Source organism: Hemitrygon akajei, chromosome 5 (assembly GCF_048418815.1).
Source record: "Hemitrygon akajei chromosome 5, sHemAka1.3, whole genome shotgun sequence".
Lineage (NCBI taxonomy): Eukaryota > Metazoa > Chordata > Chondrichthyes > Myliobatiformes > Dasyatidae > Hemitrygon > Hemitrygon akajei.
Window position 1 is genome coordinate 117,627,588 of NC_133128.1, and position 25,660 is coordinate 117,653,247.

Sequence of the window (25,660 nt, forward strand, 5' to 3'; positions counted from 1 at the left end):
CTAAATTAAAGTTTATTGTCAGAAGCATCAGTGCCCAGGTTATAAATGCCATGAAAATTAGCTTTTTTTTTGCAAGAACAGCACAGCATATTATAAACATTACAAACAGAAGTTAGCAAACATAATTTACACAAAAAAGAAGTCCTGTGCAGTGAGTATATAGAGTTAGGAAAGAGGCTGAGGAGAAGGACCTCCAAGGTAGTGCAGGCAGGAATGGGACACAGGTCGATAAGGTGGTTAAGAAGGCTTATGGGAATAAATATGTGAGGATGTTTCTTTGGAAAGGTAAGATGTCAAGAATATCATTGGAAAAATTGACATGGAAATTTGAGCTCAGAGGGTTACAACTTCCAAATTTTAAGAATTATTATAAAGCAAATCAACTTAGATTTATTGCATCTTTTTTTGAGAAAGATAAACTGGCATGGATCAGAATAGAACTAGATAAAGTAGGAGAAAACATACCAGAAGACTTTATATATAACTGGGAATCTAAATGGATACGGGAAAAGAAAGAATCTCCTATATTAAAACATTTGATTGATTTATGGAATAAGATAAATGTTGACGATGAGACAAAGAAATCCTTATTAGCAAAGAGATCTTTAATTCAAAATAGACTTATTCCTTTTACAATGGATAATCAACTTTTATATAATTGGTTTCAAAAAGGGATTAGATATATAGGAGACTGTTTTGAAGGAGGTATATTAATGTCATTCGATCAATTAAAGAATAAATATAAAGTATCAAACAACACTCTTTTTTGTTACTTTCAACTAAGGGCTTATTTAAGAGAAAAGTTAGGTCAAACAATGTTATTACCGAAACCCAATGAAATAGAAACTTTAATTCAAAAAGGAAAGACTAAAAAATTTATCTCTTGTATGTATAATTTGATTCAAAAACAGGCAATTAAACAAGGAGTCCATAAGTCAAGACAAAAATGGGAAAGTGATTTGAATATTAAAATTGAAGAAAAAAATTGGTCAAGAATATGTCTTGAGAGTATGACAAATACAATAAATGTCCGATTAAGATTAGTGCAATACAATTTTTTACATCAACTATATATTACACCACAAAAAAGAAATAAATTAAACCCAAATTTATCTGATCAGTGTTTCCGATGTAACCAAGAAATTGGTACTTTTTTACATTCTACTTGGTCTTGTTCTAAAATTCAACCTTTTTGGACAAATTTAAGAGTTTTACTGGAACAAATTATTGGAATACAACTTCCACATAATCCAATACTACTTTTACTAGGTGATACTGAAGGGATAAAACCGATATCCAAATTGAATAAATATCAGAAAGAATTTATAAAAATTGCATTGGCAGTAGCCAAAAAAGCTATTGCAGTTACTTGGAAATCGGATACATATTAAAGTATAGATCGTTGGAAGAAAGAAATTTATGGCTGTATTCCACCTGAAAAAATTACTTATAATTTAAGAGATAAATATGAAACATTTTTGAAAATGTGGCGCCCTTATTTACAAAAGACAGGATTAAATATATAGGCGCTCCGAAGATGAAATAATTGGTTATTTGTGGAAAGAAATAAATATATATACTAAAGTTATTACGAACTCCGTGGAGCATGTGGAGATCTTCTAATATCCAGGCATTCCTTTTTTTTCTCTCTTTCTTTCTTTATTCTTTCAGTGGGGATGTTAGGGGGGAGGGGTTAAGGGGAGGGCGGATGGGTAACACATATTTTCTTTTTCGCATACTTTTATTCTGTAACTATTTGAAAACACAATAAAAAAGTTAAAAAAAGAAGGCTTATGGGATACAGTACTTGTTTTTATTATTCGTGGCATTGAGTTCAAAGGTCAAGAGGTTATGTTGCAACTTTATAGACTCTTGTTAGACACTGGAATTAAGGAGATTGAGAGGGGATCTGATTGAAACATATAAGATTATTAAGGGATTGGACAAGATAGAGGCAGGAAATATGTTCCAGATGCTGGGAGATTCCAGTACCAGAGGGCATGGTTTGAGAATAAGGGGTAGGTCATTTAGGACAGAGTTAAGGAAAAACTTCTTCTCCCAGAGAGTGTATTGCATACAGTTCTGGTCACCCCACAATAGGAAGGATGTTGAAGCTTTCGAGAGGGTGCAGAAGAGGTTTACCAGGATGTTGCCTGGTTTAGAGGGCATGTGCTATTATGAGAGGCTGAACAAACTTGGGTTGTTTACTTTGGAGCAGCATAGGCTGGGAGGGAGAGCTGATAGGGATTTATATTCTTTACTCAGAGAGTGGTAGCTGTGTGGAATGAGCTTCCAGTAGAAGTGGTAGAGGCAGGTTCGGTATTGTCATTTAAAGTAAAATTGGATAGGTATATGGACAGGAAAGGAATGGAGATTTATGGGCTGAGTACAGGCCAGTGGGACTGGGTGAGAGTAAGCGTTCGGCACAGACTAGAAGGGCCGAAGTGGCTTGTTTCCGTGCTGTAATTGTTATATGGTTATATGATGATGAGATGCATAGGTAGAGTAGACAGGGAGTATCTTTTTTCTCCCAAGGTAGAAATATCTAATACCAGAGGGCATGCATTGAAGGTGGGTCGGGGTAGGTTCAAAGGGGAATCGAGAGGTAAGTTTTTTTTTACTTTGGAAGTGGTAGATGCCTGGAAAGTGCTGCCTGTATGGTAGTAGAGGCTTTTAAAGAGACGTTTAGATAAGCACGTGGACGTGGATATGAGGAAGATGGAGGTAGGAGGGATTCGTTTTTAATTTATTTTTAAGCTGCCTCGATACAACATTGTGGGCCGAAGGGCCTGTTCCTGTGCTGTACTGTTCTATGTTCTGTAAACTTACAGTAACATAAATTATACACAAGTTACGAAATAAGGAAAGTAGACATAACTACACAAGTAAGTTGTGCAAGTTAATCCAGGGTCGTGTTAGGGTATTTCAGGTCGGTACAGGACCCCGAGACAGTGGGGAAGAAGCTGCTGAAGAGCTTTGAGATGTGAGTCTTCTGGCTCCTCTAGTTTCTGCCTCGTGGGAACGTTTATAATGGATGTTGCTTTCCTGGGGCACTGTCTCTTGCCGATGTCATTTATGGTGTGGAGAGTGACGAAACTGGACGAGCGTACTACACTCTGCAGCCTCTTGAATTCCTGTGCATTGAGTTTCCACAGTTTCTGCAGAAGTTTGGCAGAGTATTCGATGACATTTTGAATCACCTTCAACTAAGAAAATAGGGATGCTGGTCTGGTGCGTGTTCTTCATTGTTGCATCCCGCAGTGGTCGAGTGTGTTGAGTCCTTGGATGTTACCGGTGCATGCTGGCAGTAGTTCGGTAGAGGCTCCTTCAAGCTAAACTGGTTGAAGTGCCCTTCGATACTGAGGAAGGCATTGGGGAGGCCAGTTAATCACGGAGCTCAAACCCTCCGGTGTTAATTTGACATTTGCCTGGGGTGGGAATATATACTTCAACCAGTGTAATATCAGAGAACTCCCGCGCTAGATAGTGACGAAAACCATACGAATGAGATAGAACCCCCTGCTCCGATGACTCCAGCACTTAATCAGGAAGTAGATGTCCTCGCTTCTGAGGTTTTATTGCCGATCCATTCCTGTTGATTAACACGCCCACTTTCGGAAGTGACGAACCGTCACCTTTACCCTGGGACACTTTCGTTTCGGGTGAATTTGCCGCGCAGCTGCAAGCTGAGCTGGAGACTAACCCGCAGAGAGAGCAGGCATCGGAATCGACTTCCGATCCGGAGACGAAAGAAACGCCGAAGTGTCTTCTGTAAAGAACCCAGACACCAGACCATCTTCATAGCGAGCACAGTCGCCACCAGAAGGACGTGTCCCGGGCGCTCTGCACTGACCACCCTGCGATATGGCACCACTGCAGTTGGATGTAACAGAGAAGATCAGCGCTGAAAGATGCAGTGTTACGGTAACCCTGATAAAATGCAGCCCCGACGGATGCACCGACACAGTCACGTCCTCACCCCACCACGTCCCTTGCCAAACTCGACCCACCCTCCACAACACCTTGGACCCCCCGAACTGAACGAACGCACCAAGAGCCTGAGCGCTGCTGCTCTCTCGGGTGGCGGATTTTCCCGTCGCTGCAGGTGGACTCTCCCGCTTTCAGATTCCTTACTTCAGAGCGGAGACCGCTCTCTCCCGACGCGTTCCCAAATATCCCGCAGTCATTTCACTTTTCGAATGTCACCCATTTTCGGATTTTAAGATATAAAATCCGGCAGCATGGCAGAGAGAGAGCTCACAACACGATCCCCAGACACGGGTCTCGGCAGCACCGGCGTCCGCTCCCGGATCACAAGCCGTGGCATTTCCATATCGAGAGTTCCATTCGGCGAACAAGACCCGTTTTCGGAGCTGATTCTGGTCTGAGATCGGTGCTTTATTCAGTGTTGGGTGGAGATGGCATTGGGCCGTGTTTGGAGAGTTTGCAGTGTGTGGCTGTTGTTGACCGTGACCCTGACCCTGGGCTGTGAGAGGTTACAGTTACTGCGAGTTCTCAACACAGAGACTCTGGGCGAACTGAAAGAAATGGTGAGTTGAACCCGCTCCCAGAGACCGGTCCTGACAGTCCCCGGGCTGTTTGCTGTTACCAATGAGGTGATTTCAAAGAGTCTGTTCTCCGGTGTTTCTGTGTGTGGGGATTGTCAGTAACGTTGATATCTTTTGTCTCAGGGTGGCCGCCTCCCTCGACAGTGTGTGACTGAGAGGCTGTCGTTGAAAACCAAGCCCTTGGAGCTGGTGAAACTTTCGGCGGAGGTTCATGTGAGTAAACACTGCATTTTACTTTAATGTAATTAATTCGAGACACTATGTTACGTAATGCGAAGGATCGGATCCGAACTTTATCCAAATAATTTGACTATATCAGAATATGAATTCTTTCTCTCCATGTCACTCTCATTTTCTGACTCTGTCACTCTGAGTTTCAGGACCCCATTCACACGGAATAGATCTCATTTCAATTATCACACTGCTCCCCCCTCTCTCTCTGTCCCACTCACGGGTAATTCACTCTCTGTACCCAATTCCCTCTCATCATTTCACATGTTCTGTCACCAATAAACACGTCACCCATTATCACCTTCTGCTATTTTTTCCTCTCCCTCCCTGTGTGTTCCTCTCTCTCCCCCACCCCCCAGTAACATTGCGAGTTCTGTTGATCACAGGAAATACTTGCATCCTCTCAGATCATCACACTACCCGCGTGCTTCATTGGTGATGGAACCACCTACTTCACTTTAAATGACTGGCGCTGAAGAGTTGTGAGGTTTCTCGTTAAATTATTTTACATTATAGCTGGCCCATCGGTATCAAGGAGATAAAAGCTGAGAGGAGACCGGACAGTGATGTGCCATATCACGTGGTTCTATGATTGTAGACATCTATAAACTTTCCACATGGAAGAGACTTTTATGACCAATGTTATAGATTGAATGCAAAACTTTGGAGTACAGGATAGCAGGAAAAAATCCACAATTCATAGATGGAATTTGGAACAAACATCTTAAGACAGAAACTCTCGCAATATCTGTTCGAAGTTCAAGTAAAGTTATTATCAAAATAGATATATTTCACGATTTACAATCCTGAGATTTGTTTACCTGCTGGCATAGTCAGTAAATACTCAGAAAGAGGTGGCATAGGGTCAGAAGGAGTTGCATCATTGTGGATAGAGCTGTGGATCTGCAAGGGTAAAAAGTCCCTGATGGGAGTTGTATACAGACCCCCAAACAGCAGTAAGGTTCTGGCCTACAAATTACAATGGAGGATAGAAAATGCATGCCAAAAGGGCAATGTTACAACAGTCATGGGGGCTTCAATATACAGGGAGTTTGGGAAAATCAGGCTGGTGTTAGATTACAGGAGGTAGAATTTCTCGAGTGCCTGGCCCTACGAGATGGCTTTTCAGAGCAGCTCGTGGTTGGGCTGACTAGTATCAGCTATTCTGGATAGGGTGATTTGCAAAGGACCAGAATTGATTAGAGAGCTCGAGGTAAAGGAACCTATCAGGGAAAATGATCATAATATGATAAAATTCACCCTGAAATTTGAAAAGGAGAAGCTTCGGATGTATCAGCATTACAGTGGTCTATAGGGAATTACAGCGGCATGAGAGAGGAGTTGGCCAAAATCGATTGGAAAAGAACTGGCAGGGATGACAGCAGAGCAGCAATGGTTGGAATTTCTGGAAGCAATCTGGCAGGCCCAGGATATATACATCCCAAAGAGGAAGTAGTATTCTAAAGGAAAGATGACATAACTGTGGCGAAAAAGAGAAATCAAAGCCAACATAAAAGCCAAAAAGAGGGCATATAATTGAACAAAGATTGGTGGGAAGTTAGAGGATTGGGAAGTTTTTAAAAAACTAACAGAAGGCAACTAAAAAAGTCGTTAAGAAGGTAAAGATGGAATAAGAAATAAGCTAGCCAATAATATTAAAGAAGAGATCAAATGTTTCTCCAGATATATAAAGTGCAATAAAGAGAGACAGGAGAGTGGATGAAGGGAAGGCAGTGGATGTTGTCTACATGGACTTCAGTAAGGCCTTTGACAAGGTCCTGCATGGGAGGTTAGTTAGGAAGATTCAGTCGCCTGGTATACATGGTGAGGTAGTAAATTGGATTGGACGTTGGCTCAACGGGAGAAGTCAGAGAGTGGTAGTTGAGGATTGCTACTCTGAGTGGAGGCTTGTCACTAGTGGTGTGCCACAGGGATCAGTGCTGGGTCCATTGTTATTTGTCATCTATATCATTGATCTGGATGATAATGTGGTAAATTGGATCAGCAAATTTGCTGATGATACAAAGATTGGAGGTGTATTGTACAGTGAGGAAGGTTTTCAAAGCTTGCAGAGGGATTTTGACCAGCTGAAAAAATGGGCTGAAAAATGGCAGATGGAGTTTACTGTGAGGTATTGCACTTTGGAAGGACAAACCAAGATAGAACATACAAGGTAAATGGTAGGACACTGCGGAGTGCAGTAGAACAGAGGGATTTGGGAATACAGATACATAATTCCCTTAAAGTGGCATCACCGGTAGATAGGGTCGTAAAGAGAGCTTTTGATACATTGGTCTTTATAAGTCAAAGTATTGAGTATAAGAGTTGGAATGTTATGGTGAGGTTGCAAAAGACATTGGTGAGGCCAAATTTGGAGTATTGTGAGCAGTTTCGGTTACTTAATTACAGGAGTGATGTTAATAAGTTTGAAAGAGTGCAGAGAAGGTTTACAAGTATGCTGCTGGGACTTGAGAAACTGAATTACAGAGGAAGATTGAATAGGTCAGGACTTTATTCCCTGGAGCATAGAAAAATGAGGGGAGATTTGATAGAGGTATATAAAATTATGATGGGCATAGATAGAATGAATGCAAGCAGGCTTTTTCCACTGAGGGCAGGGGAGAAAAAAACCAGAGGACATGGGTTAAGGGTGAAGGGGGAAAAGTGTACAGGGAACATTGGGGGGGGGGGAGCTTCTTCACACAGAGAGTGATGGGAGTGTGGAATGAGCTGCCAGATGAAGTGGTAAATGCGGGCTCATTTAAGAAAAACTTGGACAGGTACATAGATGAGAGGTGTACGGAGGGATATGGTCCAGATGCAGGTTAGTGGGACTAGGCAGAAAAAAGGTTCAGCACAGCCAAGAAGGGCTGAAGGGCCAGTTTCTGTGCTGTAATGTTCTATGGTTCTATGGTTCTATATTGGACCACCGGAAAACGATGCTGGAGGGATAGTAATGTTGGACAGGGAAATGGCGGATGAACTGAGTAAGTATTTTGCATCAGTCTTCACTGTGGAAGACACCAGCAGTATGGTAAAAGTTCCAGGTGTCAGGGATCATGAAGATTGTGTGATGTTACCATGACTAGAGAGAAGGTTCTTGGGAAACTGAAAGGTCTGAAGGTAGATAAGTAACCTGGGCTAGATGATATACACCCCAGAGTTCTGAAAGAGGTGGCTGAAGAGATTGTGGTGGCATTTATAATGATCTTTCAAGAATCACAAGATGCTGGAATGGTTCTGGAAGACTAAAAATTTGCAAATGCCACTCCACTCTTCAAGAAGGGAGAGAGGCAGAAGAAAAGAAACTATAGGCCAGTCAGACTGCCCTCAGTGCCTGGGAAGATGTTGGAGCGAATTATAGAAGATGAGGTCTTAGCGTACTTGCCATAATCAGCATGGTTTCCTCAAGAGAAAATATTGCCTGATAAATCTGTTATAATTTTTTGAAGTAACAAGCAGGATGGAGAAAGGAGAGTTGGTTGATGTGGTGTACTTGGATTTTCAGAAGGCCTTTGGCAAAGTGCTACACATGAGGCTGCTTAACCAGCTATGAGCCCATGGTATTACAGGAAAAATTCTAGCATGGATAAAGCAATGGGTGATTGGCAGGAGGCAAAGACTGGGAATAAAGGGATCCTTTTCTGGTTGGCTGCCGGTGACTAGTGGTGTTCCACAAAGGTCTGTGTTGGGGACCGATTCTTTTTAAGTTATATATCAATGATTTAGATGATGAAATTGATGGCTTTGTTGCAAAGTTTGCAGGCAATTTGAAGGTGGAGGGGTAGGAAGTTTAATTCCATGTCCCATTCCCATTCTGATATGTCAATCCATGGCCTCCTCCTCTGTCAAAATGAAGCCACACTCAGGTTGGAGGAACAACACCTTATATACCAGCTGGGTAGGCTCCAACCTGATGGCATGAACATTGATTTCTCTAAATTCCGTTAATGCCCCTCCTCCCTTTCTTATCCAATCCCTGATTTATTTATTCCCCCCTCTTTGTTTCTCTCTCTGCCCATCACTCTTTGCCTGTTCTCCATCTCCCTCTGGTGTTCCCCTCCCACTTTCTTTCTCCCTAGGCCTCCCGTCCCATGATCCTTTTCCTTCTCCAGCTCTGTATCCATTTTGCCAATCACCTTTCCAGCTCTTAGCTCTACTCACCCCCTCCGGTCTTCTCCTATCATTTTGGATCTCCCCCTCCCCCTCCCACTTTCAAATCTCTTGCTATCTTTCCTTTCAGTTAGTCCTGACAAAGGGTCTCGGCCCAAAACCTCGAAAATGCTTCTCCTTATAGATACTGCCTGGCCTGCTGTGTTCCACCAGCATTTTGTGTGTGTCGCTTGAATTTCCAGCATCTGCAGCTTTCCTAGTGTTTGCAAAGTTAACATGCAACTGTTTATGCCACTGTCTTTATAAGTTACTGTTGAATCTTTTTAACAACCCATTCAGATGACTGTCTGTTTCACCTCCTTGATTCCCCCCTTTATGAGATTGTCGATTTCTATAAACTCTCCCCCTCACTATTTCTGGTGAAAGGAGAGCAGACTCTAGTCTCTGTGTAAGTAGCATCCTGTGGCATTGATGCCATTTCCTCATTCAGTCAAGCGTCTTCTTCTTCTTCATCCGTGTGGTTCATTGCTCATTCCCTGTTGAAATCTCTAGCTGTAGACGGGAACTGCCAATGATGTGGCCTTCAATTCACAGTTGTTAGTAGCCCTCCATTTGCGGTCTGTATATTTTAAGTTGATGTTTGATTTTGTCTTGTACTAAGACTCATAAACATTTTGTTCTAATTCTAAACGTTTGTGAGACCACGGCCCTACTTATGTCCCCATGTGTGTTTTGCACAGGCCCAGGACCGGATCTGGATTGTCCATCAGACCCTGCATCACCTCCGCAGGATCTACAGTATGAACCTGAGCTCAGTCAGCTGGGTCCAGAGCTCAGTGGAACTCCTCCAGCTTCTCTTGGATCGGCAGCTCAGAGTGCTGGATGTCTGTGTCCGGAAACCAGGCTCAGAGTCCAGGCCAAGGAAGAATGCCGCAATTCTTAAATACTTCCAGAAATTGAGAGAGTTTCTGAAACAGAAGGTATATTGATATTAAAACATGTGCCTGCCAATACACTTATTTATCTACTTTATACTTGTTCATTATCTAATTTTTCACTATTGAGTACATTTGCCTTTTTGTCCTCCCTTTTAGGGATTCAGCAACTGTGCCTGGGAGATAACCCGCACTGAGACCATGACGCATTTGAAACAGCTCCTTCTCATTATGGCAAAAATCAGCAGAGATCACTGAAGATTTTCCAGAGTCAATTTCATAAGGGACCAAGATTTATGACTATTTATTTAAAATAACTTTCAAGGAAAAGTATATCTGAACAGACTGATGTTACATTGAAAAATAAATTAAACTAAATGCTAAAAATGTTAATGGAAAACCCAACTGGTGCAAATAATCAGTGCATGTGCAGAAGAAACCTGAGTGAATTCCTCGAGTCAATGCTCATAAACTTGAAACACTAACTGTTGTTCACTCCACTCAGCAGTTGTCTGAGCTGTGCATGTTTACAGTATTTTCTGTTTTTACTATTTATTATATAACTATATTAATCACACATTTTCATTTGGCAAGTGATGTGGAAGGAATAATGTCTGGGTCTTTCTCCATATCCAGTGTTGAATTAATTTATTGTATTATTAATTTATTAATTTATTTTTTGTAGTATTACTCAGTGATGACATGTGAATTTGCTGAATGATCCTATTCTTGTCCATTCATATCAAGACAGGCAGCTACTGTAATGCAATGATCCATTCCTGGAAAAGGTGCACAGTGGACAGCTTCTTACTCTATCTGCCATTCTGCATCTTATCTCTGTTATGGTTTACATCATTTTAGTTCCCTACCTAAAATTAATCCTGGGTGGAATTTTGTTTCTCATAACTTCGTGCACATGAAAGTTTGCGATGTCTTCTGTCCAGCATCTTCTAGTGTTATCAGTTTAATCTGAGAGTTGTAGGTTTCAGCCCCTTTTCAAAGGTAAATTGTTTAAAGTTCCGTTCGTTTTCCCAAAAATTATTCCTCTAATTGTCATTTTTGCAATGGGAATATGCATTGGGAATGTTCTGACCTACACTCAGTGCACAGGTTGTGGTTTACAAAACCATTCCTCTTGATTTCATCACTGACCTTCAGTGAGCATAATGTGATTGTTCTTCCAATGGTTAGAAGATAAAGTTAACTTAATTTATTTATACTGTATTTATTGTGATCATTTGTTAAAGTATGTACATGTAGCTGAAAAGTTTTAATTTATTATTATTGTGAGAATTGCAATGGATAATATATTTCTACATTTAATAAAAAAATCAGTGAAGATGTTACTACATGTTAATTATTCTGAATATTTCACATTTTTGGAATACAAATTTTGTGCACGCTGATCCTCCTCACAGAATATAAAATTTCTTCTTCTCACACCTTGTTATAGGTACTTCCCCCGCTTTATTCTTTCCCCTGCAATGTCACACTCAGCATATGAGTACACTTCACAGTGATTCGACTTGATTTTTATCTTCCCTGTATTATACTTGGATTTAAGTTCTTGGTTTTCATTTTCATATTCTCCCTTTGAATGAGGAAGTGTTGAATCCGAAGTGAGCGTGTAACACAGGCCCATTTTTTAAAAGCGGAAGCCACATGCAGTAGCACTGTCAGGGAGGATAACGTTCGGCTCTTCTTGCTTATATCGGGCTCACTGTGGCAGTGGAGGAGGCTGCAGTTAGGTCAGAATGGGACTGGGATTGAGAACTGACGTGCTTTTAGAATTCAGGATCATAAATTCTAAATTAAAGTTTATTGTCAGAAGCATCAGTGCCCAGGTTATAAATGCCATGTAAATTAGCTTCTTTTTTTGCAAGAACAGCACAGCATATTATAAACGTTACAAACAGAAGTTAGCCAGCATAATTTACAAAAAAAAGTCCTGTGCAGTGAGTATCTAGAGTTAGGAAAGAGGCTGAGGAGAAGGACCTCCAAGGTAGTGCAGGCAGGAATGGGACACAGGTCGATAAGGTGGTTAAGAAGGCTTATCGGATACAGTACTTGTTTTTATTAGTCGTGGCATTGAGTTCAAAGGTCAAGAGCTTATGTTGAAATTTTATAGACTCTGGTTAGGCCACCTCTGGTGTTTTGCATCCAGTTCTGGTCACCCCACAATAGGAAGGATGTTGAAGGTTTCGAGAGTGTGCAGAAGAGGTTTACCAGGATGTTGCCTGGTTTAGAGGGCATGTACTATCATGAAAGGCTGAACAAACTTGGGTTGTTTACTTTGGAGCAGCATAGGCTGGGAGGGAGAGCTGATAGGGGTTTATATTCTTTACTCAGAGTGTGATAGCTGTGTGGAATGAGCTTCCAGTAGAAGTGGTAGAGGCAGGTTCGATATTGTCATTTAAAGTAAAATTGGATAGGTATATGGACAGGAAAGGAATGGAGATTTATGGGCTGAGTACAGGCCAGTGTGACTGGGTGAGAGTAAGCGTTCTGCCCAGACTAGAAGGGCCGAGGTGGCTTGTTTCCGTGCTGTAATTGTTATATGGTTATATGATGATGAGATGCATAGGTAGAGTAGACAGGGAGTATCTTTTTTCTCCCAGGGTAGAAATATCTAATATCAGAGGGCATGCATTGAAGGTGGGTCGGGTTAGGTTCAAAGGGGAATCGAGAGGTAAGTTTTTTTTTACTTTGGAAGTGGTAGATGCCTGGAATGTGCTGCCTGTATGGTAGTAGAGGCTTTTAAAGAGACGTTTAGATAAGCACATGGACGTGGATATGAGGAAGATGGAGGTAGGAGGGATTCGTTTTTAATTTATTTTTCAGCTGCCTCGATACAACATTGTGGGCCGAAGGGCCTGTTCCTGTGCTGTACTGTTCTATGTTCTGTAAACTTACAGTAACATAAATTATACACAAGTTACGAAATAAGGAAAGTAGACATAACTACACAAGTAAGTTGTGCAAGTTAAATCGGGGTCGTGTTAGGGTATTTCAGGTCGGTACAGGACCCCGAGACAGTGGGGAAGAAGCTGCTGAAGAGCTTTGAGACGTGAGTCTTCTGGCTCCTCTAGTTTCTGCCTCGTGGGAACGTTTATAATGGATGTTGCTTTCCTGGGGCACTGTCTCTTGCCGATGTCATTTATGGTGTGGAGAGTGACGAAACTGGACGAGCGTACTACACTCTGCAGCCTCTTGAATTCCTGTGCATTGAGTTTCCACAGTTTCTGCAGAAGTTTGGCAGAGTATTCGATGACATTTTGAATCACCTTCAACTAAGAAAATAGGGATGCTGGTCTGGTGTGTGTTCTTCATTGTTGCATCCCGCAGTGGTCGAGTGTGTTGAGTCCTTGGATGTTACCGGTGCATGCTGGCAGTAGTTCGGTAGAGGCTCCTTCAAGCTAAACTGGTTGAAGTGCCCTTCGATACTGTGGAAGGCATTGGGGAGGCCAGTTAATCACGGAGCTCAAACCCTCCGGTGTTAATTTGACATCTGCCTGGGGTGGGAATATATACTTCAACCAGTGTAATATCAGAGAACTCCCGCGCTATAGTGACGAAAACCATACGAATGAGATAGAACCCCCTGCTCCGAGGACTCCAGCACTTAATCAGGAAGTAGATGTCCTCGCTTCTGAAGTTTTATTGCCGATCCATTCCTGTTGATTAACACGCCCACTTTCGGAAGTGACGAACCGTCACTTTTACCCTGGGACACTTTCGTTTCGGGTGAATTTGCCGCGCAGCTGCAAGCTGAGCTGGAGACTAACCCGCAGAGAGAGCAGGCATCGGAATCGCCGTCCGATCCGGAGACGAAAGAAACGCCGAAGTGTCTTCTGTAAAGAACCCAGACACCAGACCATCTTCATAGCGAGCACAGTCGCCACCAGAAGGACGTGTCCCGGGCGCTCTGCACTGACCACCCTGCGATATGGCACCACAGCAGTTGGATGTAACAGAGAAGATCAGCGCTGAAAGATGCAGTGTTACGGTAATCCTGATAAAATGCAGCCCCGACGGATGCACCGACACAGTCACGTCCTCACCCCACCACGTCCCTTGCCAAACTCGACCCACCCTCCACAACAGCTTGGACCCCCCGAACTGAACGAACGCACCAAGAGCCTGAGCGCTGCTGCTCTCTCCGGTGGCGGATTTTCCCGTCGCTGCAGCTGGACTCTCCCGCTTTCAGATTCCTTACTTCAGAGCGGAGACCGCTCTCTCCCGACACGTTCCCAAATATCCCGCAATCATTTCACTTTTCGAATGTCACCCGTTTTCGGATTTTAAGATATAAAATCCGGCAGCATGGCAGAGAGAGAGCTCACAACACGATCCCCAGACACGGGTCTCGGCAGCACCGGCGTCCGCTCCCGGATCACAAGCCGTGGCATTTCCATATCGAGAGTTCCATTCGGCGAACAAGACCCGTTTTCGGAGCTGATTCTGGTCTCAGATCGGTGCTTTATTCAGTGTTGGGTGGAGATGGCATTGGGCCGTGTTTGGAGAGTTTGCAGTGTGTGGCTGTTGTTGACCGTGACCCTGACCCTGGGCTGTGAGAGGTTACAGTTACTGCGAGTTCTCAACACAGAGACTCTGGGCGAACTGAAAGAAATGGTGAGTTGAACCCGCTCCCAGAGACCGGTCCTGACAGTCCCCGGGCTGTTTGCTGTTACCGATCAGGTGACTTCAAAGAGTCTGTTCTCCGGTGTTTCTGTGTGTGGGGATTGTCAGTAACGTTGATATCTTCTGTCTCAGGGTGGCCGCCTCCCTCGACAGTGTGTGACTGAGAGGCTGTCGTTGAAAACCAAGCCCTTGGAGCTGGTGAAACTTTCGGCGGAGGTTCTTGTGAGTAAACACTGCATTTTACTTTAATGTAATTAATTCGAGACAATGCGAAGGATCGGATCCGAACTTTATCCAAATAATTTGACTATATCAGAATATGAATTCTTTCTCTCCATGTCACTCTCATTTTCTGACTCTGTCACTCTGAGTTTCAGGACCCCATTCACACGGAATAGATCTCATTTCAGTTATCACACTGCTCCCCCCTCTCTCTCTGTCCCACTCACGGGTAATTCACTCTCTGTACCCAATTCCCTCTCATCATTTCACATGCTCTGTCACCAATAAACGCGTCCACCTTTATCACCTTCTGCTACTTTTTCCTCTCCCTCCCTGTGTGTTCCTCTCTCTACCCCACCCCCCAGTAACATTGCGAGTTCTGCTGATCACAGGAAATACTTGCATCCTCTCAGATCATCACACTATCCGCGTGCTTCATTGGTGATGGAACCACCTACTTCACTTTAAATGACTTGCGCTGAAGAATTGTGAGGTTTCTCGTTAAATTATTTTACATGATAGCTGGCCCATCTGTATCAAGGAGATAAAAGCTGAGAGGAGACCGGACAGTGATGTGCCATATCACGTGGTTCTATGATTGTAGACATCCATAAACTTTCCACATGGAAGAGATTTTTTATGACCAATGTTATAGATTGAATGCAAAACTTTGGAGTACAGGATAGCAGGAAAAAATCCACAATTCATAGATGGAATTTGGAACAAACATCTTAAGACAGAAACTCTCGCAATATCTGTTCGAAGTTCAAGTAAAGTTATTATCAAAATAGATATATTTCACGATTTACAATCCTGAGATTTGTTTACCTGCTGGCATAGTCAGTAAATACTCAGAAAGAGGTGGCATAGGGTCAGAAGGAGTTGCATCATTGTGGATAGAGCTGTGGATCTGCAAGGGTAAAAAGTCCCTGATGGGAGTTGTATACAGACCCCCAAACAGCAGTACGGTTCTGGCCTACAAATTACAATGGAGGATAGAAAATGCATGCCAAAAGGGCAATGTTACAACAGTCATGGGGGTCTTCAATATACAGGGAGTTTGGGAAAATCAGGTTGGTGTTAGATTACAGGAGGTAGAATTTCTCGAGTGCCTGGCCCTACGAGATGGCTTTTCTGAGCAGCTCGTGGTTGGGCTGACTAGTATCAGCTATTCTGGATAGGGTGAGTTGCAAAGGACCAGAATTGATTAGAGAGCTCGAGGTAAAAGAACCTATCAGGGAAAATGATCATAATATGATAAAATTCACCCTGAAATTTGAAAAGGAGAAGCTTCGGATGTATCAGCATTACAGTGGTGTATAGGGAATTACAGCGGCATGAGAGAGCATTTGGCCAAAATCGATTGGAAAAGAGCTGCAGGGATGAGAGCAGAGCAGCAATGGTTGGAATTTCTGGAAGCAATCTGGGAGGCCCAGGATATATACATCCCAAAGAGGAAGTAGTATTCTAAAGGAAAGATGACACAACTGTGGCGAAAAAGAGAAATCAAAGCCAACATAAAAGCCATAAAGAGGGCATATAATTGCACAAAGATTGGTGGGAAGTTAGAGGATTGGGAAGCTTTTAAAAAACTAACAGAAGGAAACTAAAAAAGTCATTAAGAAGGTAAAGATGGAATAAGAAATAAGCTAGCCAATAATATTAAAGAAGAGATCAAAAGTTTCTCCAGATATATAAAGTGCAATAAAGAGAGACAGGAGAGTGGATGAAGGGAAGGCTGTGGATGTTGGCTACATGGACTTCAGTAAGGCCTTTGACAAGGTCCCGCAAGGGAGGTTAGTTAGGAAGATTCAGTCGCTAGGTATACATGGTGCGGTAGTAAATTGGATTGGACGTTGGCTCAATGGGAGAAGTCAGAGAGTGGTAGTAGAGGATTGCTACTCTGAGTGGAGGCCTGTCACTAGTGGTGGTCCACAGGGATCAGTGCTGGGTCCATTGTTATTTGTCATCTATATCATTGATCTGGATGATAATGTGGTAAATTGGATCAGCAAATTTGCTGATGATACAAAGATTGGAGGTGTATTAGACAGTGAGGAAGGTTTTCAAAGCTTGCAGAGGGATTTTGACCAGCTGAAAAAATGGGCTGAAAAATGGCAGATGGAGTTTACTGTGAGGTATTGCACTTTGGAAGGACAAACCAAGATAGAACATACAAGGTAAATGGTAGGACACTGCGGAGTGCAGTAGAACAGAGGGATCTGGGAATACAGATACATAATTCCCTTAAAGTGGCATCACCGGTAGATAGGGTCGTAAAGAGAGCTTTTGGTACATTGGTCTTTATAAGTCAAAGTATTGAGTATAAGAGTTGGAATGTTATGGTGAGGTTGCAAAAGACATTGGTGAGGCCAAATTTGTAGTATTGTGAGCAGTTTTGGTTACTTAATTACAGGAGTGATGTTAATAAGGTTGAAAGAGTGCAGAGAAGGTTTACAAGGATGCTGCTGGGACTTGAGAAGCTGAATTACAGAGGAAGGTTGAATAGGTCAGGACTTTATTCCCTGGAGCATAGAAGAATGAGGGGAGATTTGATAGAGGTATATAAAATTATGATGGGCATAGATAGAATGAATGCAAGCAGGCTTTTTCCACTGAGGGCAGGGGAGAAAAAAACCAGAGGACTTGTGTTAAGGGTGAAGGGGGAAAAGTGTACAGGGAACATTGGGGGTGGGTGGGGAGCTTCTTCACACAGAGAGTGATGGGAGTGTGGAATGAGCTGCCAGATGAAGTGGTAAATGCCGTCTCATTTAAGAAAAACTTGGACAGGTACATAGATGAGAGGTGTACGGAGGGATATGGTCAGGGTGCAGTTTAGTGGGACTAGGCAGAAAAAAGGTTCAGCACAGCCAAGAAGGGCTGAAGGGCCTGTTTCTGTGCTGTAATGTTCTATGGTTCTATGGTTCTATATTGGACCACCGGAAAACGATGCTGGAGGGATAGTAATGTGGGACAGGGAAATGGCGGATGAACTGAGTAAGTATTTTGCATCAGTCTTCACTGTGGAAGACACCAGCAGTATGGTAAAAGTTCCAGGTGTCAGGGATCATGAAGATTGTGTGATGTTACCAGGACTAGAGAGAAGGTTCTTCGGAAACTGAAAGGTCTGAAGGTAGATAAGTAACCTGGGCTAGATGATATACACCCCAGAGTTCTGAAAGAGGTGGCTGAAGAGATTGTGGTGGCATTTATAATGATCTTTCAAGAATCACAAGATGCTGGAATGGTTCTGGAAGACTAAAAATTTGCAAATGCCACTCCACTCTTCAGGAAGGGAGAGAGGCAGAAGAAAAGAAACTATAGGCCAGTCAGACTGCCCTCAGTGCCTGGGAAGATGTTGGAGCGAATTATAGAAGATGAGGTCTTAGCGTACTTGCCATAATCAGCATGGTTTCCTCAAGAGAAAATATTGTCTGATAAATCTGTTACAATTTTTTGAAGTAACAAGCAGGATGGACAAAGGAGAGTTGGTTGATGTGGTGTACTTGGATTTTCAGAAGGCCTTTGGCAAAGTGCCACACATGAGGCTGCTTAACCAGCTATGAGCCCATGGTATTACAGGAAAAATTCTAGCATGGATAAAGCAATGGGTGATTGGCAGGAGGCAAAGACTGGGAATAAAGGGATCCTTTTCTGGTTGGCTGCCGGTGACTAGTGGTGTTCCAGAAAGGTCTGTGTTGGGGACCGATTCTTTTTACGTTATATATCAATGATTTAGATGATGGAATTGATGGCTTTGTTGCAAAGTTTGCAGGCAATTTGAAGGTGGAGGGGTAGGAAGTTTTGAGGAAATAGGGAGGCTGCAGAAAGACTGACAGATTAGGAGAATGGGCAAAGAAATGGCAGATGGAATACAGTGTCAGAAAGTATAGTTCATGCACTTTGGTAGAAGAAATGAAAGGGTTGACTCTTTGCTATTGACTAACTGCCTCTCCTGCCTCGCAGTTTCTCTCCAGGCTGCATCTCCCTTCTACAACCACTGCCCCAATCACTCTGAATGAGATTTCTTTAGGTGGCTGCTTGATGGGTGGTATGGACTGAGAGCACCCCAGCACCTTTTTTTCTGTGACTTTTATTTGCCTCTACTCAAGTTCTGAAGTGTAGAAGATGCCTATGATCTGCTTATCTTAAAAATGTGTGATGGCCATTGGGCATCAGGTACCACAGGGTGCAGACATAGGACACCTCAGCTCACATTACAAGACACCCCTAAAAAGTTCCCATTCCCATAGTCACCTGTCACCTATTCCCCTAACCACTTCACCTAAAATGTGTGGCTACTGGGAGATCCTGCTTTCTCAGGTGGACAGAGCATAGGTGTGTAGGTGCAGAGTAAGCAGCATCTCCCAGTGGCCACACATTTTAATTCCATGTCCCATTCCCATTCTGATACGTCTATCCATGGCCTCCTCTACTGTCAAAATGAAGCCACACTCAGGTTGGAGGAACAACACCTTATATACCGGCTGGGTAGCCTCCAACCTGATGGCATGAACATTGATTTCTCTACCTTCCGTTAATGCCCCTCCTCCCTTTCTTACCCACTCTTTGTTTCTCTCTCTGCCCATCACTCTTTGCCTGTTCTCCATCTCCCTCTGGTGTTCCCCTCCCCCTTTCTTTCTCCCTAGGCCTCCCGTCCCATGATCCTTTCCCTTCTCCAGCTCTGTATCCCTTTTGCCAATCACCTTTCCAGCTCTTAGCTTCACCCCACCCCCTCCGGTCTTCTCCTATCATTTTGGATCTCCCTCTCCCCCTCCCACTTTCAAATCTCTTACTATCTTTCCTTTCAGTTAGTCCTGACAAAGGGTCTCGGCCCGAAACGTCGACAGTGCTTCTCCCTATAGATGCTGCCTGGCCTGCTGTGTTCCACCAGCATTTTGTGTGTGTTGCTTGAATTTCCAGCATCTGCAGCTTTCCTAGTGTTTGCAAAGTTAACATGCAAATGTTTATGCCACTGTCTTTATAAGTTACTGTTTAATCTTTTTAACAACCCATTCAGACGACTGTCTGTTTCACCTCCTTGATTCCCCCCTTTATGAGATTGTTGATTTCTATAAACTCTCCCCCTCACTATTTCTGGTGAAAGGAGAGCAGACTCTAGTCTCTGTGTAAGTAGCATCCTGTGGCATTGATGCCATTCCCTCATTCAGTCAAGCGTCTTCTTCTTCTTCATCCGTGTGGTTCATTGCTCATTCCCTGTTGAAATCTCTAGCTGTAGACGGAAACTGCCAATGATGTGGCCTTCAATTCACAGTTGTTAGTAGCCCTCCATTTGCGGCCTGTATATTTTAAGTTGATGTTTGATTTTGTCTTGTACTAAGACTCATAAACATTCTGTTCTAATTCTAAACGTTTGATAGACCACGGCCCTACTAATGTTCCCATGTATGTTTTGCACAGGCCCAGGACCGGATCTGGATTGTCCATCAGACCCTGCATCACCTCCGCAGGATCTACAGTATGAACCTGAGCTCAGTCAGCTGGGTCCAGAGCTCAGTGGAACTCCTCCAGCTTCTCTTGGATCGGCAGCTCAGAGTGCTGGATGTCTGTGTCCGGAAACCAGGCTCAGAGTCCAGGCCAAGGAAGAATGCCGTAATTCTTAAATACTTCCAGAAATTGAGAGAGTTTCTGAAACAGAAGGTATATTGATATTAAAACATGTGCCTGCCAATACACTTATTTATCTACTTTATACTTGTTCATTATCTAATTTTTCACTATTGAGTACATTTGCCTTTTTGTCCTCCCTTTTAGGGATTCAGCAACTGTGCCTGGGAGACAACCCGCACTGAGACCATGACGAATTTGAAACAGCTCCTTCTCATTATGGCAAAAATCAGCAGAGATCACTGAAGATTTTCCAGAGTCAATTTCATAAGGGACCAAGATTTATGACTATTTATTTAAAATAACTTTCAAGGAAAAGTATATCTGAACAGACTGATGTTACATTGAAAAATAAATTAAACTAAAAGCTAGAAATGTTAATGGAAAACCCAACTGGTGCAAATAATCAGTGCATGTGCAGAAGAAACCTGAGTGAATTCCTCGAGTCAATGCTCATAAACTTGAAACACTAACTGTTGTTCACTCCACTCAGCAGTTGTCTGAGCTGTGCATGTTTACAGTATTTTCTGTTTTTACTATTTATTATATAACTATATTAATCACACATTTTCATTTGGCAAGTGATGTGGAAGGAATAATGTCTGGGTCTTTCTCCATATCCAGTGTTGAATTAATTTATTGTATTATTAATTTATTAATTTATTTTTTGTAGTATTACTCAGTGATGACATGTGAATTTGCTGAATGATCCTATTCTTGTCCATTCATATCAAGACAGGCAGCTACTGTAATGCAATGATCCATTCCTGGAAAAGGTGCACAGTGGACAGCTTCTTACTCTATCTGCCATTCTGCATCTTATCTCTGTTATGGTTTACATCATTTTAGTTCCCTACCTAAAATTAATCCTGGGTGGAATTTTGTTTCTCATAACTTCATGCACATGAAAGTTTGCGATGTCTTCTGTCCAGCATCCTCTAGTGTTATCAGTTTAATCTGAGAGTTGTAGGTTTCAGCCCCTTTTCAAAAGTAAATTGTTTAAAGTTCCGTTCGTTTTCCCAAAAATTATTCCTCTAATTGTCATTTTTGCAATGGGAATATGCATAGGGAATGTTCTGACCTACACTCAGTGCACAGGTTGTGGTTTGCAAAACCATTCCTCTTGATTTCATCACTGACCTTCAGTGAGCATAATGTGATTGTTCTTCCAATGGTTAGAAGATAAAGTTAACTTAATTTATTTATACTGTATTTATTGTGATCATTTTTAAAAGTATGTACATGTAGCTGAAAAGTTTTAATTTATTATTATTGTGAGAATTGCAATGGATAATATATTTCTACATTTAATAAAAAAAATCAGTGAAGATGTTACTACATGTTAATTATTCTGAATATTTCAGATTTTTGGAATACAAATTTTGTGCACGCTGATCCTCCTCACAGAATATAACATTTCTTCTTCTCACACCTTGTTATAGGTACTTCCCCCGCTTTATTCTTTCCCCTGCAATGTCACACTCAGCATATGAGTACACTTCACAGTGATTCGACTTGATTTTTATCTTCCCTGTATGATACTTGGATTTAAGTTCTTGGTTTTCATCTTCATATTCTCCCTTTGAATGAGGAAGTGTTGAATCCGAAGTGAACGAGTAACACAGGCCCATTTTTTAAAAGCGGAAGCCACATGCAGTAGCACTGTCAGGGAGGATAACGTACGGCTCTTCTTGCTTATATCGGGCTCACTGTGGCAGTGGAGGAGGCTGCAGTTAGGTCAGAATGGGACTGGGATTGAGAACTGACGTGCTTTTAGAATCCAGGATCATAAATTCTAAATTAAAGTTTATTGTCAGAAGCATCAGTGCCAAGGTTATAAATGCCATGAAAAATAGCTTTTTTTTTTGCAAGAACAGCACAGCATATTATAAACATTACAAACAGAAGTTAGCAAACATAATTTACAAAAAAAAGTAGTCCTGTACAGTGAGTATATAGAGTTAGGAAAGAGGCTGAGGAGAAGGACCTCCAAGGTAGTGCAGGCAGGAATGGGACACAGGTCGATAAGGTGGTTAAGAAGGCTTATGGGAATAAATATGTGAGGATGTTTCTTTGGAAAGGTAAGATGTCAAGAATATCATTGGAATAATTGACATGGAAATTTGAGCTCAGAGGGTTACAACTTCCAAATTTTAAGAATTATTATAAAGCAAATCAACTTAGATTTATTGCATCTTTTTTTGAGAAAGATAAACTGGCATGGATCAGAATAGAACCAGATAAAGTAGGAGAAAACATACCAGAAGACTATATATAACTGGGAATCTAAATGGATACGGGAAAAGAAAGAATCTCCTATATTAAAACATTTGATTGATTTATGGAATAAGATAAATGTTGACGATGAGACAAAGAAATCCTTATTAGCAAAGAGATCTTTAATTCAAAATAGACTTATTCCTTTTACAATGGATAATCAACTTTTATATAATTGGTTTCAACAAGGGATTAGATATATAGGAGACTGTTTTGAAGGAGGTATATTAATGTCATTCGATCAATTAAAGAATAAATATAAAGTATCAAACAATACTCTTTTTTTGTTACTTTCAACTAAGGGCTTATTTAAGAGATAAGTTAGGTCAAACAATGTTATTACCGAAACCCAATGAAATAGAAACTTTAATTCAAAAAGGAAAGACTAAAAAATTTATCTCTTGTATGTATAATTTGATTCAAAAACAGGCAATTAAACAAGGAGTCCATAAGTCAAGACAAAAATGGGAAAGTGATTTGAATATTAAAATTGAAGAAAAAAATTGGTCAAGAATATGTCTTGAGAGTATGACAAATACAATAAATGTCCGATTAAGATTAGTGCAATACAATTTTTTACATCAACTATATATTACACCACAAAAAAGAAATAAATTAAACCCAAATTTATCTGATCAGTGTTTCCGATGTAACCAAGAAGTTGGTACTTTTTTACATTCTACTTGGTCTTGTTCTAAAATTCAACCTTTTTGGACAAATTTAAGAGTTTTACTGGAACAAATTATTGGAATACAACTTCCACATAATCCAATACTATTTTTACTAGGTGATACTGAAGGGATAAAACCGATATCCAAATTGAATAAATATCAGAAAGAATTTTTAAAAATTGCATTGGCAGTAGCCAAAAAAGCTATTGCAGTTACTTGGAAATCGGATACATATTTAAGTATAGATCGTTGGAAGAAAGAAATTTATGGCTGTATTCCACTTGAAAAAATTACTAATAATTTAAGAGATAAATATGAAACATTTTTGAAAATGTGGCGCCCTTATTTACAAAAGACAGGATTAAATATATAGGCGCTCCGAAGATGAAATAATTGGTTACTTGGGGAAAGAAATAAATATATATACTAAAGTTATTACGAACTCCGTGGAGCATGTGGAGATCTTCTAATATCCAGGCATTCCTTTTTTTTCTTTCTTTCTTTCTTTTTTCTTTCAGTGGGGATGTTAGGGGGGAGGGGTTAAGGAGAGGGGGGATGGGTAACACATATTTTCTTTTTCGCATACTTTTATTCTGTAACTATTTGAAAACACAATAAAAAAGTTAAAAAAGAAGGCTTATGGGATACAGTACTTGTTTTTATTATTCGTGGCATTGAGTTCAAAGGTCAAGAGGTTATGTTGCAACTTTATAGACTCTTGTTAGACACTGGAATTAAGGAGATTGAGAGGGGATCTGATTGAAACATATAAGATTATTAAGGGATTGGACAAGATAGAGGCAGGAAATATGTTCCAGATGCTGGGAGAGTCCAGTACCAGAGGGCATGGTTTGAGAATAAGGGGTAGGTCATTTAGGACAGAGTTAAGGAAAAACTTCTTCTCCCAGAGAGTGTATTGCATACAGTTCTGGTCACCCCACAATAGGAAGGATGTTGAAGCTTTCGAGAGGGTGCAGAAGAGGTTTACCAGGATGTTGCCTGGTTTAGAGGGCATGTGCTATTATGAGAGGCTGAACAAACTTGGGTTGTTTACTTTGGAGCAGCATAGGCTGGGAGGGAGAGCTGATAGGGGTTTATATTCTTTAATCAGAGAGTGGTAGCTGTGTGAAATGAGCTTCCAGTAGAAGTGGCAGAGGCAGGTTCGGTATTGTCATTTAAAGTAAAATTGGATAGGTATATGGACAGGAAAGGAATAGAGATTTATGGGCTGAGTACAGGCCAGTGGGACTGGGTGAGAGTAAGCGTTCGGCACAAACTAGAAGGGCCGAGGTGGCTTGTTTCCGTGCTGTAATTGTTATATGGTTATATGATGATGAGATGCATAGGTAGAGTAGACAGGGAGTATCTTTTTTCTCCCAGGGTAGAAATATCTAATACCAGAGGGCATGCATTGAAGGTGGGTCGGGGTAGGTTCAAAGGGGAATCGAGAGGTAAGTTTTTTTTTACTTTGGAAGTGGTAGATGCCTGGAATGTGCTGCCTGTATGGTAGTAGAGGCTTTTAAAGAGACGTTTAGATAATCACATGGACGTGGATATGAGGAAGATGGAGGTAGGAGGGATTCGTTTTTAATTTATTTTTCAGCTGCCTCGATACAACATTGTGGGCCGAAGGGCCTGTTCCTGTGCTGTACTGTTCTATGTTCTGTAAACTTACAGTAACATAAATTATACACAAGTTACGAAATAAAGAAAGTAGACATAACTACACAAGTAAGTTGTGCAAGTTAATCCAGGGTCGTGTTAGGGTATTTCAGGTCGGTACAGGACCCCGAGACAGTGGGGAAGAAGCTGCTGAAGAGCTTTGAGATGTGAGTCTTCTGGCTCCTCTAGTTTCTGCCTCGTGGGAACGTTTATAATGGATGTTGCTTTCCTGGGGCACTGTCTCTTGCCGATGTCATTTATGGTGTGGAGAGTGACGAAACTGGACGAGCGTACTACACTCTGCAGCCTCTTGAATTCCTGTGCATTGAGTTTCCACAGTTTCTGCAGAAGTTTGGCAGAGTATTCGATGACATTTTGAATCACCTTCAACTAAGAAAATAGGGATGCTGGTCTGGTGCGTGTTCTTCATTGTTGCATCCCGCAGTGGTCGAGTGTGTTGAGTCCTTGGATGTTACCGGTGCATGCTGGCAGTAGTTCGGTAGAGGCTCCTTCAAGCTAAACTGGTTGAAGTGCCCTTCGATACTGAGGAAGGCATTGGGGAGGCCAGTTAATCACGGAGCTCAATCCCTCCGGTGTTAATTTGACATCTGCCTGGGGTGGGAATATATACATCAACCAGTGTAATATCAGAGAACTCCCGCGCTAGATAGTGACGAAAAGCATACGAATGAGATAGAACCCCCTGTTCCGA

The 25,660-nt window shown here is 41.8% G+C and overlaps 2 protein-coding genes across 2 annotated transcripts; both read left to right on the top strand.

Annotated features, from left to right (window-relative positions):
• Positions 1-3,829: 3,829 nt before the first annotated feature.
• LOC140727349 (interferon omega-1-like) lies at positions 3,830-10,130 on the top strand. The gene is made up of 4 exons (XM_073044622.1): positions 3,830-3,924; positions 4,692-4,781; positions 9,653-9,892; positions 10,007-10,130. Exons 1-4 carry the CDS (start codon positions 3,865-3,867, stop codon positions 10,103-10,105), a joined length of 489 nt encoding a protein of 162 aa, XP_072900723.1. The 5' UTR covers positions 3,830-3,864; the 3' UTR covers positions 10,106-10,130.
• A 3,663-nt stretch (positions 10,131-13,793) lies between these two features.
• Positions 13,794-20,661, top strand: LOC140727230 (interferon alpha-21-like). Its single transcript, XM_073044497.1, has 4 exons — positions 13,794-13,853; positions 14,621-14,710; positions 20,132-20,371; positions 20,486-20,661. Exons 1-4 carry the CDS (start codon positions 13,794-13,796, stop codon positions 20,582-20,584), a joined length of 489 nt encoding a protein of 162 aa, XP_072900598.1. The 3' UTR covers positions 20,585-20,661.
• Positions 20,662-25,660: the final 4,999 nt, after the last annotated feature.

Bases quoted from the DNA above. Each gene is read 5' to 3' on its own strand.
- LOC140727230 (XM_073044497.1), top strand. From the start codon at position 13,794: ATGGCACCACAGCAGTTGGATGTAACAGAGAAGATCAGCGCTGAAAGA. The intron at 13,854-14,620 runs GTAATCCTGATA...CTTCTGTCTCAG, and splicing joins CTGAAAGATGCAGTGTTACG to GGTGGCCGCCTCCCTCGACA. The intron at 20,372-20,485 runs GTATATTGATAT...CCTCCCTTTTAG, and splicing joins GAGAGTTTCTGAAACAGAAG to GGATTCAGCAACTGTGCCTG.
- LOC140727349 (XM_073044622.1), top strand. From the start codon at position 3,865: ATGGCACCACTGCAGTTGGATGTAACAGAGAAGATCAGCGCTGAAAGA. The intron at 3,925-4,691 runs GTAACCCTGATA...CTTTTGTCTCAG, and splicing joins CTGAAAGATGCAGTGTTACG to GGTGGCCGCCTCCCTCGACA. The intron at 4,782-9,652 runs GTGAGTAAACAC...TGTTTTGCACAG, and splicing joins AACTTTCGGCGGAGGTTCAT to GCCCAGGACCGGATCTGGAT.